At 60.0% G+C, this 19,246-nt stretch overlaps 1 protein-coding gene across 2 annotated transcripts in view; it reads left to right on the top strand.

The window, feature by feature from the left end:
* USP20 (ubiquitin specific peptidase 20) overlaps positions 1-18,377 on the top strand; it is a 32,092-nt gene extending 13,715 nt beyond the window's left edge. For both annotated transcript variants that reach the window (XM_023242836.2, XM_045042582.1), the window contains 16 exons: positions 1,920-2,367; positions 2,730-2,870; positions 3,181-3,296; positions 3,550-3,716; positions 4,310-4,404; positions 10,850-10,883; positions 11,076-11,121; positions 11,895-12,075; positions 12,153-12,279; positions 12,706-12,875; positions 12,957-13,038; positions 13,981-14,089; positions 14,952-15,054; positions 16,356-16,427; positions 16,827-17,003; positions 17,146-18,377. In XM_023242836.2, coding sequence (XP_023098604.1) covers positions 1,920-2,367; positions 2,730-2,870; positions 3,181-3,296; positions 3,550-3,716; positions 4,310-4,404; positions 10,850-10,883; positions 11,076-11,121; positions 11,895-12,075; positions 12,153-12,279; positions 12,706-12,875; positions 12,957-13,038; positions 13,981-14,089; positions 14,952-15,054; positions 16,356-16,427; positions 16,827-16,987 — 2,052 coding nt within the window. In that variant the 3' untranslated portion in view covers positions 16,988-17,003; positions 17,146-18,377. The remainder of the gene's footprint in view (positions 1-1,919; positions 2,368-2,729; positions 2,871-3,180; positions 3,297-3,549; positions 3,717-4,309; positions 4,405-10,849; positions 10,884-11,075; positions 11,122-11,894; positions 12,076-12,152; positions 12,280-12,705; positions 12,876-12,956; positions 13,039-13,980; positions 14,090-14,951; positions 15,055-16,355; positions 16,428-16,826; positions 17,004-17,145) is intronic.
* The last annotated feature ends 869 nt before the right edge of the window (positions 18,378-19,246 follow it).

Raw genomic sequence — 19,246 nt, forward strand, 5'->3', positions numbered from 1 at the left:
GATCGTTCACATGTCCGGGTCCCTGCCCCAGACTGCCCGGCGGCCCAGGGTTTCACTGCTGGGCTGGCAGGGAGAGCTGGCCCTGTCTGGGTCACCATTCCTGCGGCCTGAACGCGGGGCCCGGGAACAGAGCCGCGCTCGGGCGGGGAATGCCTTCCGCCCTCTCCCTCGGCCCCCACCGCCCTGCCTGCCATCCCTTCCCTGGCTGAGGGCTGCTGGGCTTCCTCTGCTCACACCCTCTGTTGGAGGATCGCCAGGCTCCTGACCGAGAAGCCCAGCGCTGCCTGAACACCACCCTTTTTGGAAAGCGATAACATCCTCCACGATCACAGCTCACCATCCACCATTTATTAAGTTGTCACTCCCTGCCACGCAAGTACAGCCCTGTTTTTCCTGACAGAGCTCTCCTGAGCGAGCCCTGTCATCACCCCCAGGCTCTAGGTGAGGAGCTGAGGCTCAGGTTCTACAGCTCGCTCAGGTCACACGGCACCTAGGGGCAGGGTGGGACTGAGGCCGAGCTGAGCCATTCCTCAGGCGCTCTGCGAAGAGAAGGGCTGCCCGGCTGCTGCCAGCACACCCCAGAAACACCCCTTCCTCTGCTTCTTAGACACGGCACACGGATCATTTCTCAGTCCGAAACATAGATGCAGGCGTGGGCCTCTGTTAACAGCCAGAGGATGCTGTCCTGCTTCCACACATGGCTTGAGAGTTTAGCAACCCAAGCACAGTGCTTTTGTTACAAGGAGAAGCCAGAAAGGAAAGGAGGTGGCGTGTCAGAGGCCCGTTTCTTAAAAGAACCTTTCCGCGCCCCTGATAACGGGACCTGTGAATCCTCTCCACTCCCGAATGCAAGATAAGCTAGTGGTTACTTTCTTTGGTCTTCCAGTTTGACACTTTGCCCGAGGAAACCCTTCCAGAGTCCTCCCTTCCCTCTCCTGGAATGAGGCCCTGTCTCCGCATCTGTGACGTGAGGCTGAGGAGGCTTGGCTGGTTCTGGCTGCTGAGTGATCCAGCATCGTGTTGGTCAGGAGTTGGGCCGGGGGCACTGCTTCTGACACCAGGCACCGTGAGGGGCAGCGTGGCACCACGTGCCCCCGGCTGTTGGAGCCCAGCCTCCGCCACCACGTTCTGGCACCTTCTGTGCGTGCGCCACTCTCGGCGGGGCTCGGTGGGCGGGTGCTGGAAGCCTCGCTGCCCAGGCTTCCTGGTCGGTTTGGCGATCTAGTCAGAGGGCAGAATGAAAGTGCCACTGCTGTGATTTGAGGCCCAAGAGGCCCGGAGAGACAGCTTAGATATATCGTCTCTGGGAAGGTGCGATCCTGCCTCCGGGGCCACGGCCACACTGGCGAGGCGAGGCGTGGGCATGGGAGCTGGCAGAAAGGCTGGGAAGGCAGGGGGAAAGCAGAGGAAGGGTAGAGGATGCGGGCGGCCGGGCCTGCTGGCCGTCATCACCCCCACCCAAGTCGGCTGGGTCGTCACGTGCACACGCATCTTCTGTGTCACCTTCATCCTTCCTCAGTCTCCCTGCCCGCCCCAGGGGCCCCGCCTGCAGGCAGCAAGGTGACTTTTGGGGCCAAACGTGGCTCCTTCACCGTCCCACACTGAGGTAGAGGCCGGGCTACAGGTGCTTATGGGCACGAGCTGGGGAGTCCCACGGCCCCAGTGGGGACCTCAGCTCTGCCACTTGACAGCTGTGTGACTGGGGAGGGGTGGCTCGGCCTCTCTGGCCCTGGCGCTCCTGGTAGAGCGGGGGTTGGGACGGAACCGCCACGGAGGCCCCCGTGAGGGCCGCTCGACGCGTCTGCACGGGGTACCGCCGGGACCCACGAGAGGGGCCTGCTGGTGTCCTCGGCCGCAGGGGCGGCGGGGGTGCCTCCGCCCCGGGGGGACGGCCCCGTTGACGCGGCCGCTGCTTCCAGGACACCCAGGAGTTCCTGCGCTGCCTGATGGACCAGCTGCACGAGGAGCTCAAGGAGCCCGTGGTGGCGGCCGCGGCGGCACTGGCCGAGGCCCGGGACTCAGACTCGAGCGACACGGACGAGAAGCGCGAGGGCGACCGGAGCCCGTCCGAGGACGAGTTCCTGTCCTGTGACTCGAGCAGCGACCGGGGTGAGGGCGATGGGCAGGTCCGTGGCGGGGGCGGCTCGCAGGCCGAGGCGGAGCTGCTGACCCCCGACGAGGCGGGCCGCGCCATCTCCGAGAAGGAGCGCATGAAGGACCGCAAGTTCTCCTGGGGCCAGCAGCGCACCAGCTCGGAGCAAGTGGACGAGGACGCCGACGTGGACACGGCCATGGCCGCCCTCGACGACCAGCCCGCAGAGGCCCGGCCGCCGTCGCCGCGGTCCCCCAGCCCCTGCCGGACCCCAGGTGCCAGACAGCCGCTCGGGGCCCCCGGCCCGCTCTGCCCGGCACCTCCCGTGTGCCGGGCGCCGACGCGCACCGGCCCGCTGGCCTCTCCCACCCCCTGGGGTCCCACCACCAGAGCCTCGGGTCAGGGGTCGGCCACGTGGCAGGTGCGGACCGCTCAGCCGGCCCCGCGCCTCGGCTGGAGACTGGAGCGAGGACAGGCATTCTGTGGGTTTGGTGGCGGCCGGGGTGGGCACGGGCCAGAGGAGGCGTGGCTGGCTCCCGCCTCGGTCCCTAGGAGGTGCTGGCGGGTCCTCTTCCTGAGCCGGCCCCGCAGCCGCCGTGGCTGCCTCGGCCCAGCACGGCCCCCTCTCTGCCCCCAGAGCCGGACAACGAGGCCCACATGCGCAGCGCCTCCCGCCCCTGCAGCCCCGTGCGCCACCACGAGGGCCACGCCAAGCTGGCCAGCAGCCCTCCTCGGGCGAGCCCCGTGAGGATGGGGCCGTCGTACGTGCTCAAGAAAGGTTGGCGGGGCCGGGCGGGGAGGGTGGGTCGGCAGGGCGGCCGCGCGTGCAGCTCGGGGCCGGGAGCGCGGGTCATGCCGTGGCTGCCCCCGGGAGCAGCAGCGTCTCCGAGCCCTCCTAATGCCACCGGGTGCGAGCGGGGGCGCCCCGTCTCACTGACCGTGACCGAGGCGCTGGGAGGTGAACCGTGAGCCCCAGCACGTGACGCACGTAGGACCCCCCCCCAGGTCCCGGCCAAGCCAGCCCCAGCACCGCCCCTTGCCCCAGACAGGCCGGAGGGGCTGGGCCTAGTCCCGTGCTGTGCCCCCAGCCCAGGTACTGAGTGCCGGCAGCCGGAGGCGGAAGGAGCAGCACTACCGCAGCGTGATCTCCGACATCTTCGACGGCTCCATCCTCAGCCTCGTGCAGTGTCTCACCTGTGACCGGGTGAGTGCCCTGGGGTGGGACGAGTGACGCGCCGGCCTTCAGTGCCCCGGTGCTCCTCCCCCAGGTCGGGGGCTCCGCCTGGTGCCCCCTGCCTTTCTGTAGGGGAGGGCCCCGGTCGCCAGACTAGGGGGCAGACCCTCCGCCCTATACCTGCCATCTGGTGGTGACTGGGGTTCGGGGTACAGATTCTGCTTGTTCTGGGCGGGACGGGACCCTAGAAGGTGGAAACCCAAGCTGACCTTCGACCCCACAGGTGTCCACCACGGTAGAGACGTTCCAGGACCTGTCGCTGCCCATTCCTGGCAAGGAGGACCTGGCCAAGCTGCACATCTACCAGAACGTGCCAGCCAAGCCGGGCGCCTGCGGGGACGGCTACGCCGCCCAGGGCTGGCTCGCCTTCATCGTGGAGTATATCCGGAGGTACCCCAGCGTTCCCGCCTGCTGGAGACACGACACTGCCCTGGCTCTGGAAGGCGGCAGGCCGTACACGGCAAAGTTCAGGCAGTTACGGGGCCAAGGGCAGAGTCCCGAAGGGCCCTTGAAGCTGGAGGACGTGCAGGTGTTGGCTGAGTGGGGCGGAGGCTTCCTCAGCCACGAGGGAATGGCCTGGGTTGGGTGGGCCCGTGGATCTGAAGGCGGGTAATGACAGGGGAGTCTCCGGCAGCAGCTGGAGAGCGGGCCTGACCCTGCAGGGAGAGCGGTGGGCAGCTTTCCGGAGCCCCTGCTGTGTGCTGCAAAGCCCGCTTTATACCCGCCTGATGTCAGGAGCCCGTCTCTGCCCAGAGGACAGGCCGGTGGGATCAGGGCCCCTTCACACGTGAAAAGACAAAGCTCAGGGAGAAGTGATGTCATTCTCCCAAGGACCCTGGGTTGCCGGCTGGTGCTCCCAAGCGTTGGGACCTCTACCCGTTCTACCCACCGGGCCAAGGTGCCTCCCGGGGCCCAAAGCCGCCAGGGCTCAGTCTTGCCCAGGCCCTGGTTGCACCCCCGCCACCCCTTTTCTGTCTCCATAGGTTTGTGGTATCCTGTACCCCCAGCTGGTTTTGGGGGCCGGTCGTCACCCTGGAAGACTGCCTTGCTGCCTTCTTCGCTGCTGATGAGCTGAAAGGTGAGTGGACCGGGCTGGCTGGGTCAGCATACGGCTGGTTTCTGGAACTCACTGTCAGTTATCGCCCCCCCCCCCCCCCCCCCGCCCCCACCTGCCAGGCCGGGCCTGGGACTGCGTGTTCTCCCAGCCCTACCACCTGGTGGCCCTTAGGGCTTCACCTGGTTTTCTTTTGTTTAACAGTTTGGTGCACAAAAATGGTATTGTGCTTTTAGTCTTGCATTTCCTTGGTTATCGATGAGCTTGGACAGTTTCCATAAGCGTATTGACTGTTGGTATTTCATATTTTAAAATGTCCTCTTCCTGACTTTTCCCATTTTTCTGTTGAGTGCTTAGCATCTTACCTTTGAGGAAGCTCTTTTCCTTAAAAACAAACAAACAAACAAACACACCCCCCCCCACAAGACTTAGTTGTGGTAAAATACACATAACATAAAATTTACCATCGTAACCACTTTTTTTAATTGTATTAAAATTTTTTGAGTTCATTTATTTATTTTTGAGAGAGAGACAGAGAGAGAGAGAGAGAGCACGAGCTGGGGAGGGACAAAGAGAGACAGAGACACAGAATCCGAAGCAGGCTGCAGGCTCTGAGCTGTCGGCACAGAGCCCGACACGGGCTCGAACCCACAAGCCGCGAGAACATGACATGAGCCCAAGGCAGTCGCTTCACCGATCCAGGCGCCCCCTGCCCATCTTAACCATTTTTAAGTGTACTGTTCAGTAGCGTTCCCTGTATTCATATTATCATGCAGTCAATCTCTAGAACCTTCTCATCCTGCAAGGCGGAAACTCTGCCCCTTAAACGGCAACCCTCTCTTCTCCCGTCCCACAGCCCTGGCACTGATCATTGTACCTTCTGTCTCCATCCCTCGATGCCTCTGGGGACCTCATCTAAGTCAGATCACATGGTATTTGTCTTCCTGTGACGGGCTCCTCATCCGTGTCGTGGCACGTGGCAGAACCCCCCCACCTTTCTGGAGCTGAATAGTACTCTTGATAGACGACGTCTTACTTCCCTGTTCCTCTCGCGGTGGACACGTGGGCTTCGCTTCTGCCGTTTGGCTGTCGTGAACAATGCTGCAGTGAACCTGGATGCGTACCTGTCCCTTCTAGACCGATTTCATTTCCTTTGGATAAATACCCAGACGTGGGATTGCTGGATCATAGGGTAGTCCTATTTAACTTTTTGAGGAACCTCCACACTGTTTTCCGCGATGGCCGCGCCAACTTCTGTTCCCCCTGGCGGTGCGCGCGAGGGATCCCCCTTCCCCTCGTCCTTGCCGACACTTTGTATCTCATTTTGCAAAATCTCCTCTTGAGGAGAGCTCTTCTGACAGGTGTGAGGTGACACCTCATCGCGGGGTCGATTCGCGTCTCCCTGGGGACGAGTGATGTTGAGCAGCTTTTTGTGTACCTGCCGGCCACCTGTTTGTCGTCTTTGGAGAAATGTCTGTTCAGGTCCTCTGCCAGCTTTTAAACAGATTATCTGGGTTTTGATTTTGTTTTGTTTTGTTTTCTCCTATTTGTATGAATTCCTTACGTACTTTGGATATCAACCCCTTATCCGATACATGTTTTCTCCCGTTCTGTAGGTTGCTTCTTTACTTTGCAAATTGTTGCTTGTGTTGCAAGAGCTTTTGCGTTTGATATCGGCCCGCTTGTTTATTTTTGCTTTTGTGGCTTGTACTTTTGGTGTCCTATCCAAAAAGTCATTGCCAAGGGCAGCGTCCGGGAGCGTTTCCCCTATGTTTTCTTCTAGGAGTTTTGTGGTTTCAGGTCTTTTTTTTTTTTTAATGTTTATTTATTTTTGAGACAGAGAGACAGCGCATGAGTGGGGGAGGGGCAGAGAGAGAGGGAGACACAGAATCCGAAGCAGGCTCCGGGCTCCGAGCCACCAGCCCAGAGCCCGACGCGGGGCTCGAACTCACGGACCGCGAGATCGTGACCCGAGCCGAAGTCGGACGCTCGACCGACTGAGCCATCCAGGCGTCCCTTCAGATCTTGTATTTCAGTCTTTAATCCATTTTAGGATAATTTCTGTGAGCGGTATGAGATACGGGTCCAGTTTCACTCTTCTGTCACAGGGGTGAATATCCAGTTTCCCCAGCACCATTTACTGAAATGACTGTCTTTCCCCCGTCAAGTATTCTTGGCTCCCTTCTCAGACAGCAGTTGCCCGTATATGCATGGGTTTATTTCTGGGTCCTCAATTCTGTTCATGGGCCTGTGTGTGTTTTTATGCCAGTGCCATACTGTTCTGACGACCGTAGCTTCGCAGCGTAGTTTGAAATCGGGACTCGGGACGCCTCCACCGCTGTTCTTGCTCAAGATTGTTTTGGCCGTTTGGGATTTTTTTTTATAATTCTATGTGAATTTTAGGGTTTTTTGTTTCTATTTCTGTGAAAAAGGTCACTGGGATTGTGACAGGGATTGCATCGAATCTATAGACGGCTTTGGGTAGGGTGGACATTTTGACAATATCTAGTATTCTGATCCGTGGATTTGTTCATTTATTCTCATGTATTGGGTCACCGTGTGGGAACAACTCAGTCTCCTGTCACTCTTACTGCCTTCCCGATGCCAGATGCGTGGTGCTGCTCCCCTATCAAGCAGTTGTGTGACACCAGCTGGGTATTGAGAATTCGCCTCGGTTCTGACACTGGAGACAGCATCACCTCCCACAGGTTAAGGGTTCAGTCCTATGAGACCTCCCCTCCCCAACTTCAGAAGCCAGTCACGGGTCCTGGTTATCACTTGTGTTTCTGACTGGCTGTAGCTCAAAGGTTCCAACCCTTTCTCCTTGGGCTTGATTAATTTGCTAGAGCCATTACTTGCTGGATTACTGGTTTATCGTGAAAGGATGTAGCTCAGGGGCACCCTGGTGGCTCAGTCAGCTAAGCGTCCGACTTCGGCTCAGGTCACGATCTCGCGGTCCGTGGGTTCGAGCCCCGCGTCAGGCTCTGTGCTGACAGCTCGGAGCCTGGAGCCTGCTTGGGATTCTGTGTCTCCCTCTCTCTCTCTCTCTCTGCCCCTCCCCCACTCACACTCTGTCTCTCTCTCTCTCTCTCAAAAATAAATAAATGTTAAAAAAAACATATTTAGGGGCGCCTGGGTGGCGCAGTCGGTTGAGCATCCGACTTCAGCCAGGTCACGGTCTCGTGGTCCGTGAGTTTGAGCCCCGCGTCGGGCTCTGGGCTGATGGCTCAGAGCCTGGAGCCTGTTTCTGATTCCGTGTCTCCCTCTCTCTCTGCCCCTCCCCCGTTCATGCTCTGTCTCTCTCTGTCCCAAAAATAAATAAACGTTGAAAAAACAAAAACAAAAACAAAAAAACATATTTAACTCAGGAACAGCCAGATTGCAGAGCTGCACAGGGCAGGGTATGTGGGAAGGGGCAGAACCTCCTTGACCTCTGAGCTCGCTACTTTCCCTCGTCTCCACGCGTCCACCAACTTGGAACGTGGCCGAACGCCTTGCCATTGGGATTTTTATGGAGGCTTCCTCACGTAGGCATGATCGGTTATAAACTCCCATTTCCAGCCCCTCCCTCTGTAGGACACAGGTGGGGCTGAAAATTCCAAACTTTTTTTTTTTTTAACTTTTTAACGTTTATTTATTTTTGAGAGACAGAGAGAGACAGAGCATCTGGAGGGGAGGGGCAAAGAGAGAGGGGAGGGGCAAAAATGGGAGGGGCAAAGAGAGAGGGAGACACAGAATCCGAAGCGGGCTCCGGGCTCCGAGCTGTCAGCACAGAGCCCAGCGCGGGGCTCGAACCCATAGACCGTGAGATCGTGACCCGAGCCGAAGTCGGACGCTCAACCGACTGAGCCGCCCAGGCGCCCCTGAAAATTCCAAACTTCTAATCATGGCTCCGTCTTTCTGGTGACCAGCCCCAATCCCAGAGCCATCCAGAGTCACCTTGTTAGGACAAAAGTCACTGCCATCACCTAGGAAATTCCAAGGGACCTTTAGGAGCCTGCCAGGAAGTGGGGTTAAAGGTCAAAGACCAAATATCAGATGATGCTTCCAGTGCTCTTACCACTTAGGAAAGTAGAAGGACCTTAGGGAGTGTGAGCCAGGAACCTGGGGCAGAGACCAACAGCTGTCTTTTCCACGGTCTCACGGCCGTCTTTGTCCGTGTCTCTCATCGATGACGTGTGGTTTCTGCGTACAGATCTTTCACCTCCCTGGTTAAACGTATTCCTGTGTGTCTTGTCATCCTTGACCCGATTATAAATGGGTTTGTTTTCTTGGTTTCTCATTCAGATACTTCACTGCCAGTGCACAGGAATGCCACTGGTTTTTATATGTTGAGTTTGTGCTCTGCATCTTTACTGAATTCGTCTGTCAGCGCCAACAGTTTTTGGGGGAGTCTTTAGGGTTCCTATGTGTAGGATCGCGTCATCCGCATACAGACAGCCTGAGCTCCTTACCTCCTCTTCTCCTTTTTGGACGTCTTTTATTTCTTTTTCTTGCCTAATTGCTCTGGCTAGGACTTCTAGTACTGGCTAGAATAGGCCTGGTGAGAGTGAGCGCCTTTGTTTTGGTCCTGATTTTGAAGGAAAAGCTGCTAGCTTTTCACTATTGAGGATGACGTTGGCCGTGGGCCTGTCTTAGGTGGCCTCCGGTATGTTGAGGTGTGTTCCCTCTACACAACCTACTGAGACCTTTTATCGTGAAAGGGTGTTGAAATTCATCAAATGCTTTTCCTCTCTGGGTTGAGAGGATCATATGATTTTACCCTTTATCCTATGAACGTAGAATATCCTGTGTATTGGCTTGTGTGGGACAAACCATGCTTGCCTCCCAGGGTTAAATTCCCTTTGATCATGGTGTGTGAGCCTTTTAATATGATGCTGAATTCGGTGTGCTAGAATATTTTTTGACGATTTCCCCGTCAACATTCATCAGGGATATTGGCCCATCGTCTTCTTTTCCTTTAGTGTCCTTCTCTAACTTTGGTATCAGGGTGCTGCTGGCCTCATAAGATGAGTCTGAGAGTGCTCCCTCCTCAGCTTTTTGGAAGTGTTTGAAAAGGATGGGCGTTAATTCTTTTTTTTTTAAATGTTTGGTAGAATTCACCGGCCAACCATCTGGTCCTGGACTTTTGTCGGTTGGGAAGTTTTTACTTTGTGCTACTTTTGCAAGGTGGAAAGAACACTGCTCTGATCTCCTTTTCTTCATGATTCAGTCTTGGTTGTGTATCTCTAGAAATTTGTCCATTTCTTCTGGGTTATCCAGTTCGGGGTACAGCGAATTGGACACAGTGCCTCTTACGACCCTTTGTGTTTCTGTGGTGTCAGTTGTAAGCGCCCGCCTCCGTTTGTAATTTGCTTGCATCCCCTCTCTCTCTGCTTTTGCTAATCTAGCTAAAAGCGTTTTCAATTTTATCTTTTCTGAAAACCGACTCTTAGTTTCACTGATCTTTTTTTTTTTCTACTGTTTTTTTCTCATCCCTGTTTATTTACGCTCTGATCTCTGTCGTGTCCTCCCTTCTGCCAAGTTTGGCCTTAGTTTATTTTTCATTTTCTCTTTCATCGAGAAAGGTTGTTTGAGATCTGTTTGCTTCCTTCATGTTGCCACTTGTTGCTATGAAATTCCCTCTTAGACCTGCTTTCCTGCATCCCATATGTGGTGGTATGTCGTATTTTCATTTTCATTTGTCTTGAGATGCTTCCTGAGTTCCTTTTGAGTTTCTCTCTGACCCGTCCGTTGTTGAAGAGTGTGTTGTTTAATGTCCACATGTTTGTGAATTTTCCAGTTTTCTTCCCGTTAATGGTTTCTCGTTTCATCCCGTTGTGTTTGGAAAAGATCTAGATACTATATCTCTCTTCCCAGATTTGTTCCAAGTTTGCTCTGTGGCCCAACAAAGGATCTGTCCTGGAGAATGTGCCGCGCACGCTTGAGAACGCGTATTCTGGTGCCGTTGGGTAGAATGTTCTGTCTGTGTCTGTGAGGTCCACTTGGTCTGTAGTCCTTCAGGTCTGGTTCCCTTATTAATTTTCTGCCTGGATGATCTGCCCAGCGTTGAAAGTGGGCTGTTAAAGTCCCAACTGTTACCGTATTGCTGACTCTTTCTGCCTTTAGTTGTGTTAATATTCGCTTCCCATATTTAGGTCCTGTGGGGTTGGATGCGTACGTTTACGATAGTTACCTCTTCTTGTTGAATTACCCCTTTATCACCACGTGGTGACCCTCTTCGTCTCTCCTGACAGATTTGGACCGAAAGTCCGTGTTATCTGATACCAATATGGCCACCTCTGCTCTCTCGGTTTCCATTTGCAGGGAATGTCTCCTTCCATCCCTCTCTCCCAGCCTGTGTGCCCTTAACACTGAAGTGAGTCTCTTGCAGGCAGCCTATCGGGTTGTGTGTCGTCAGCATAAATGATCATGTCCACTTCTGCCATTTCCTGTCCCCGCTAACCGTTGTCTGCATTTACTGCTCTAGGCGACAACATGTACAGCTGTGAACGGTGTAAAAAGTAAGTGTGTGTGTGTCCCGGGGCCTCTCCCCAGCTTCCCATTCCGACCCCTCCGTCCGTCTGTGTCCCGCGCACTTCCCCTGCTCGCCCGGGGAGTTTGACCCTGACCTCACAGACGTGCCCCGGTTGGGAGGGTGCCGCTCTACCCCCACGCCCGAACACTCACCGCTTCTCGCCCGTTGTCCCTGCCAGGCTGCGGAACGGGGTGAAATACTGTAAGGTCCTGCGGCTGCCCGAGGTGAGTGGAGCAGCCCCCCCCCCGCCCCCGCCACTGCCTGTCACTGAGCATCCTTCCTCCCCCAAGAAGCCCGGGGCTGGGGAGAGTTGACCACTTCAGGGGGGAGTCCACTGCTTTGGCTGAGAGGTCTGCTGGGAGGGGTCTGGACAGCGACGTGGGCCCTCCCTCAGCTCCTCCCGCACTGTGCCAGTCCCAGTGGGACTGGGGTGGGCGTGGGTGGAGGGTGCCACCCCGGGGAAGGTGGGTGTGCGGGGAGGCCTCTCTGGGGGAGTCGGTCTGAGTGGGCCCTGAGCGCGGGGGCTGTGTGGGCCTCGTGGGGGTGAGGGGGGAAGGAGCCGGTGGGCAAAGCTCCGAGGCAGAAACGGGCTCAGTGAAACCCGGAGCAGAGAGGAGCGGTGCCCGAGAGGCGGGAGCTCGGGGCCGTGCCGAGCAGGTTTGGGACGCCCGTCTCGGCAGCCGGTGCCGTCGGCGTGGCCCTGCCGTCACCCGTGCCTCTGCCCGTGCCTTGCGGCGAGCCAGCTTGGCTCCCACACGAGTCTCTTCCCTTGTTCAGGCGGCTCAGTGGGTGTGACCCATCCACCCGCCTGGGCCTCTGGAAGGCTCTAGCTGCTAGGTTCCTTGTTTTCACCTGAATGGCAAGACCCGAGTGGACCGAACAGCGGGCTGGCGGGTGTCCCAGAGCCTAGCCTCGAGACCCTGCCTGGTTACCAGGGCTCACAGGGCCACAGCCAGCCCCGTCTGGAGGGACCGACACCTGCCCCCGGTCCCCGCAGATCCTGTGCATCCACCTGAAGCGCTTTCGGCACGAGGTCATGTATTCGTTCAAAATCAGCAGCCACGTCTCCTTCCCCCTCGAGGGACTTGACTTGCGTCCATTCCTTGCCAAGGAGTGCACGTCGCAGATCACCACCTACGACCTCCTCTCTGTCATCTGCCACCACGGCACAGCAGGCAGTGAGTCCGGCCACCCCTGCCCCTCCCTGTCCCCGTCCCCTAGGCCACCCGTGACCTGCCCACCCCTCCCGCCGCAGGTGGCCACTACATCGCCTACTGCCAGAACGTCATCAACGGGCAATGGTACGAGTTCGATGACCAGTATGTCACTGAGGTCCACGAGACAGTGGTGCAGAACGCCGAGGCCTACGTCCTCTTCTACAGGTGGGGGCCCTGGGCGGGCCGTCGGGGTAGAGCTGATTACCCGCGGGCCTGGGCGTCCCACCCCTGGCCCCTGGGGCTTCCGTCAGGGTGGGTGGGGCCTGGAAGGGCTCTAGACTCGGGCAGCAAGGGTTTCAGTTTGGAAGAAAGAGCCCTGTGGCCACCACGGGAAAGTGGGAAGCCCAAGAAGTTGAGTTTGGGTCTTCCGTGGTGGTCCCGTGGGAGGGGACGGTGGCCGCAACTCTGGCAGGGGTGGGGCTCAGGCAGGGGGAGTGGCGGTAGGTGGCCCCGAGCACACCCCTGCCAGCTGTGGCTGGTGCCCCTGCGTGGAGTGAGCCCAGGCACGGCTGCGCGCAATTCTCCTGCCCCAACCCCCTCCCACCTCTGCCCTACCCCACCCCACCCACCCTCGCCTCACCCCTGCCCCAGGAAGAGCAGCGAGGAGGCTGTGCGGGAGCGGCAGCAGGTGGTATCCCTGGCCGCCATGCGGGAGCCCAGCCTGCTGCGGTTCTACGTGTCCCGGGAATGGCTTAACAAGTTCAACACCTTCGCGGAGCCGGGGCCCATCACCAACCACACCTTCCTCTGCTCCCACGGAGGTGAGGGCGCCTTCTCTGCGGTGGGGGCGCGGGGCGGGCGGCCGAGCCCCCAGCTCCCCGTCCCTCTGCCTTCCTCCCCAGGCATCCCGCCCAACAAATACCACTACATCGACGACCTGGTAGTGATCCTGCCCCAGAACGTCTGGGAGCACCTCTACAACAGGTAGGTGCCGTGCCTGCCTCTTCTGGGAGGGCAGCCTGCCCCCGTCCGGGCCCGGCACTCGGCGGGGCAGCGAAGGAGCTCGGGGAACGGACGCCACCGTGGGCCCCACGCCGCCCTCCACTCCGGGCAGAGCCGCACAGAAGCGGCTGCAGGGGCTTCCCTGGCACACGAACTGCAGGGAAAAAGACACTGGTGGGCATCCAGCTGGATCCTTCCGGTCAGGAGGGACAAAACCGGCTCAAGCAAAAGCAAGCGTGTTGGACCCTGTCACAGATAGTCTTGGGAGCGCCGGCTTGGGGCAGGCCCGGCTCGGGGGGCCTTCAGGCCCAGGTGGCTCTGCGGACAGGTGGGCAGGACATGCCATGCCCAGCACGTGCTCAGACGGGTCGGGACAGGCTTTGCCCCGGCCGCTGGCAGGTCAGGTGTGGACTCTGCCCGGTTGCAGGAGGGTGGGCCAAGCCCCACAGGGAGATGTGTCCCCATATCCCGTGGAGCTCCACCCTCCTGCCCGCAGAGGGACAACCTTCTGTGTCCCTTTGACATCGTCCCCGGGGTCTGGCCGGGTGGGCTCTTGGCCACAAGGGCTCCCGCCCAGCAGCCAAGAGAGGAAGCGAGAACGTTAATCCCTCCAGCCATTGAACATCTGTTTGTGACACACCTGTGCCGGCGCAGGCCCCGTGCCGGGTGCCGTGGTCGTGCTGACACACGGGTGCCCTTGCCAGACTGGCGAGGAAGACAGAAAAGCGAACGGGCTGTGCACAGGGCACCCAGGGTTGCAGCGTTGGGGAGCCTCCCCAGAGGAGGAGAAACCCACCACGTGGAGGGCGGTCATGGCTCTCTGGCAAGTTCTGCTGCCTCCCCTACTGGAACCCGCCCCTCAGGGCTCGCGCTCTCTCTCTCTCCCTCTCCGCTCCCCCCTCCTGGCCCTCCCTCCCGGTGCAGGTTTGGGGGCGGCCCTGCCGTGAACCACCTGTACGTGTGCTCCATCTGCCAGGTGGAGATAGAGGCCCTGGCCAAGCGCAGGCGGATTGAGATCGACACCTTCATTAAGGTGCGTGCGGGTGGGGGTGGGGCGCCTCTAACCTCCGCTGGGGCCACGCGGGGATTTGGGGACTGAAGAGCCGCGTGCAGCCAGGCTCTGTCCGGAAGACACGTTCTGCGGGGAGAACAGAGTGGCCAGAGGCCTGGCCAGACATTTAAGATTTTACCAGCAGGAGGGCGGGGCTCGGGAGGCTCAGGTCCATCTGTCGGGTGTGCTGTTAAGCCACGGGCACTGTGGCTTGGGGCTGGATGGTTCTTTGTCGTGGGGACTGGACTGCGGGTGATAAGACAGTTAGCATCCCTGGCCGCCTCCATGCCAGCCGCACGAAAATGACCTCCAGACACTGGCAGTGTCCCTTCCCCCTCCCACTGAGAACCACGGGTTCTACCAACTGACCCCGAAAGGGGTGTTAAGTGAAAAAAATCAGGTGGCAAAACAGGACCCAGGACGATGCCGTGTAGGAAAGGGGTTTGGGCAGTGTGGTGCTGGGGCCCCGGGCACACCGGGGCTGTTCAGAACAGGCGACCGGGGGCCATCCATCATCCAGTAGCAGACGCGTAGGTGAAAGACGTTAAAGGACACTGCGCTCTGTGCCCACGAGAAAACGCGTCAGAATGGTTAACGAGGGAGCGAACGGCCACAGTCCGTGAAGTGCGGGAGAACCGCATCTGCGTGCCTTCTCCCTTGGATCAAAGTCCTTGAAAAGAGATCGGGGTGGCGGGGCCGCGGGGGGATGTTCCTCTGAGCTTGTCTGGGGGCCCCGCCGTTTCTACCTGGAGGATCTGGTGTTTTCTGAGAGTCGAGGGTGCGGGTTGGCGGGGTGCTGGGACCATCCCGCTGACCCTCCCCTCTGCTCCCCCGGCCGGCCCAGCTCAACAAAGCCTTCCAGGCCGAGGAGTCCCCCAGCGTCATCTACTGCATCAGCATGCAGTGGTTCCGGGAGTGGGAAGCCTTTGTCAAGGGCAAGGACAATGGTGAGTGGAGCATTGGCCTGGCACTCCGCCCACCCGCGCGGGGAGGGCCCTGGGGCTTCAGATCTGCGGGGAGGGCCCCAGGAGGCGGGAGAGGGGGTGCCTGGGGTGGTCGGTGGCTGCCCAGCAGGTTTAGGCGAGTGCCTGCCTCCTGGAGGAGCGGAGAGCACGGGTGTTATTCCAGCCCGGCACGCTGGGGTCGCTGTCCCCACCGGGCTAGCTAGCGGGGGCCAGACCACCCAGTGTCCCGGAGCCACGCCTTCTTGCTGTAGTGGGAGAGAAGCCGTCTGGCTCCGCCCCTTCCCTCCCCTTCTCTCCTGTTCTCCCGTCCCTGCTGGTGCCCAGAGGAGGCCGTTCCTTCCTCCTGCCAGGCCCTTTCCTTTGAGGGTTCTCTTGCCCTAAATACTAGATTTCAGTGGACAGATGGCTTCAAGCTCTTAGGAAAGACAGTGGACACAGTGTCCTCTGACCCCATGACTTACAGAGGCGGAGACAGGCCCCATCACAAGGCAGCTCCCAGAGCCCTCTGCAGTCCCCTGCAGTCAGAAACAGCCGAGCCTGAGCCCTGGCCTGCCTGCGGCCACCCTCACCACCCTCAAGCCCCACACTTGGGCTCGCAGACCGGGGCTTGGGGACCTGGCAGAGCCAGTGGGTTCTGTGAACGGGACATTTGCCTTTCAGGGCATGAGCTCCAGCCAGGACTCCGGGAAAGGGGAGGGAGGGAGGGAGGGACCTCACCGCCGTCCAGCCCGTGCCAGGCGGCAAGGTCCCAGGGACACCCCGAGGCCTCCCTAGTGTTGGTGGAGGCAGTCGGGCTCGGCTCTGATGGAGAAACGGGCTCTGGAGCCACAGCCCCACCTCCGGCCCCAGCCTTATTCCTGGCAGCTCTTACCTGGGCTGTTACTTCCCCTGCTTCGGTGACGGCTCTCAGATCAGGTGGTCGAGGCTTCCGTGAGGTTTCGGGAAGGGTGCTCGGCGCGTGGCAGCTGCCGTCCACAGTGAGGGGTCTGAAACTAGCTCGTGGGTCCCTGAAGTCCCCCGTGCGGGCTCCAGGGATGCTACGAGTCCCTTCTGGCTCTCAGACTTCCCCGCACGAGCACGCACCTGCCCCTGGAAGGACGTCACACTGACCCCCTGCGGCCCGGACAGCCTCTCGGGGGCCACAGGTGTTAGAGTGACACCTTGAGAATGGCTCTTACCTGTTGAGAGGCGGAGGGCCGGGGCGGGGGGGGTGGGTGGGCTGGGGTTTCTTCCCGCCGCTGCAGAGGCCCAGAGGTGCTGAGCCTGAGCTGTTTCTGTTCCAGAGCCCCCCGGGCCCATTGACAACAGCAGGATCGCACAGGCCAGGGGAAGCGGCCACATTCAACTGAAGCAGGGTGAGTTTCGCCGGCTCCAGCCCTGGCCTTCTGGGCCAGCCGGGCTCCCCCCCCCATCCCCGCCCCCCAGCTGCCAGTCACAGTCTTCCCAGGAGCCCCCGCCGCTCACACCCATGCCCTGTGTCGGCCTCCACCTGCCCTTTGTGTGAACCCCATACCCCCGGAAACAGGGCGCAGAGATGCACCCTCTGGGGTCCTGAGAGCACAGACGTCCTGCTGGGGCATCCTGGATTTGCATTTCACCGCTTTGCAAGGAAACGCATAGTTGCGCTCCCTCTCTTTCTCTTTCGGGGCCTGCACCTCCCGGAGCCCCTACTGCCGAAGACCATGGCGTCACCAAGGGAGTGAGGGGGCAGACGTGAGCCCGGCCCCGACCCGGTGCCCTCTTGGGCCCTGCAGGAGCTGACTATGGGCAGATTTCGGAGGAGACCTGGGTCTACCTGAACAACCTGTATGGCGGTGGCCCCGAGATCGCCATCCGACAGAGTGTGGCCCAGCTCCAGGACCCAGAGAGCTTACACGGGGAGCAGAAGATCGAAGCCGAGACCCGGGCCGTGTGACTTGGTGGGCCAGTCTGTAAGTCCCCTCCCTTTCCAGAGACCCTCTCGTGTCCCTGGCGTGTTGGAAGAGTGCGTCCCCGAACACACCTTCCGGGAGGCTGTTGGGAGAAACCCTCCCGTGGGCCCTGCCGGGCTGAGTGCCCCAAGTGTCCCCACAGGCCCCTGCCTTCGCCCTCCTCCCGGCAGAGGGCGCGTTTGTACCCCGAAGACGGGCCGGCCACTTTGGAAACCCAGATGTGAAAAGAGGCAGAAAAGTTGTTTCGGTTCAAGCGAGTCGTGCCACAACCGGGAAACGCATCCACCGCAGGCTGTTCAAACGGCCGAGGCTCCGCGACGTTCGTTAACTTGGGTGTCCGTCCCCGTGTGCCACAAGCGTTGTGTCCCCAACCCGCCCTCCGCTAACTCGGGTCCAGCTTTTGTCCCTGGGGCTCGCAGTCAGGGACCGTGGCCGTCCAGCACCCGGACTCACAGCCCAGAGCTGGGGAGCAGGGTGCCGAGCACGCGAGGTCGGGGTGCGGGGGCCAGCTCCTCCCTGGGCCCCGCTTCGCCCGACTCCGTGGTCACAGACAGGCTCCGGAGTCCCACACTGCTGTCAGCGTTTCTCCTGCACACTAACGACTCTGGACTCACGCGCGATCGGGATCCGGGGTGGGGGTAGGATTTGTCAGCAGAGATGGTTCCTGGAGGCAGCTCCGTCCCTGTGCTGCCCCATGGATTGGCTGGAGCTTGCCCCCACCGGGGAACCGGATGATGAGACAGAGGTCCCCCGCTGTCACTGTCTCTTGCTGCTCACGCGGCTTCCCTGGGGGCTGGCGCTAGAAAACACAAGCTACCCCTCTCTCCCCGCACTGTTGCGCGCCCGTCGTGGAAGTATGTTCTGGATGCCGAGCGAGGCCACGGCTGGGGCGGTCGGGGTGAGCACGGGGGGCCTGGGTCTTGCTTCCCGCGGCACTGAAGCCCCTGGACGAAGCAGCTGGGGCGGCTGCCCCGGGGCCAGAGGGAGTGGGGGATGGGGAAGGGGTCCTGGAACCGAAGCCCCCACACGCCGTGGCCTTCAGTCTCCGTAGAAGCAGATGTCGGTGGAGCTGCCAGGCCGTTCAGGCAGAGCCCCGAGGCTCTCGAAGCTGAAGCTCGCGGCTCGCTCCTGCCGTCTCTACCTGGCTCCTTCCCCACCGAGGCAGCATGTGATCAAAGAACCAGCCGCTGTGGAATCCCTTGACCTTTGTCACAGTCTTCAGAGAGCCGCAGCGGCCACCACGCCTCAGAGCCCGGCGGCCGCACGTCACCCTGGCCGGGACGCACAGATTCCGCGCCAGGTTGTGAGCTCGCCCCAGGTCTGCGCGGCCTCGTTTGTGTCCAGAATGTCATAATAAATACGTATGCGTCCCCCCACAGCCCACGCTGTCGTCTGTGCGTCCGCGCGGGGGGTTGGGGGGCGGGTGCGGAGCCGGGGTGATCGGCGTCACCGATAGCTGTGCCAGCGGGGCCTCCGCGTGGCTCTGAACCAGTATCTGGAAGCCGCAGGAGCGGAAGAGGAAGAGGAGTCTGCCTACACGCGCCGGCCTTTCCCGGCCCCAGAGAAGCAGGGGTGGGGGCCGGGGGGGGGGCGGGTGTCGAGGCCCCGCATCCCACAGGCCGGTCCCCTCCTGGCGCTGCGCCCTGGCCACTCCGAGTAACCCCGCACCGAGCAGGGGCCGCCCTCCCTGGGCCGGGCAAGGCCGCCTCGCGGCCCCGGGACCTTTCCCTCGGCGCACGGCCGACATTGTGCCGGCGTCACTGCATCGCGGTGGCCGGTGTCCGGCTCCCTGACGTTTAGTGACGCTCGTGTTTTATTTGCCCCACAGTTTGGGGTGGTTTTGTTGCTACTCCCTGGGGGGTCTGGTGGGGAGAGAAGAATTGGCAGTTTTTATGTGTTAACATGCTCGTGAGATCCCCTCACACGTGAGTGTGCAGAAGCGTGTTCAGCGCCGAGAACGGTTCCTCGGCGTCACCATCACCGGTCCCCACGGACTGCTGTGGGTCCCTCCTGAGCACGCCTGCCACCTCGCCCCACCCTAGAGGTAGCCCCTGGCCTCCGTGGCCGCGTGCGTCTGTGTCTAAGCAGTATCTTTAGCTTTGCTCGCATCGGAACGTCGTCTACACAGAATTCCCATGGTGCAGATTTCACGACTGGCTTTTCTTGCTTACCTTGGAGGATGAGAGTGAACCAGTTCTGTTGATTCGGAGTTTTGGAGACACTCAGTCACTGGACTACAGGAA

The sequence above is a fragment of the Felis catus genome, chromosome D4 (assembly GCF_018350175.1).
Source record: "Felis catus isolate Fca126 chromosome D4, F.catus_Fca126_mat1.0, whole genome shotgun sequence".
Classification (NCBI taxonomy): Eukaryota; Metazoa; Chordata; class Mammalia; order Carnivora; family Felidae; genus Felis; species Felis catus.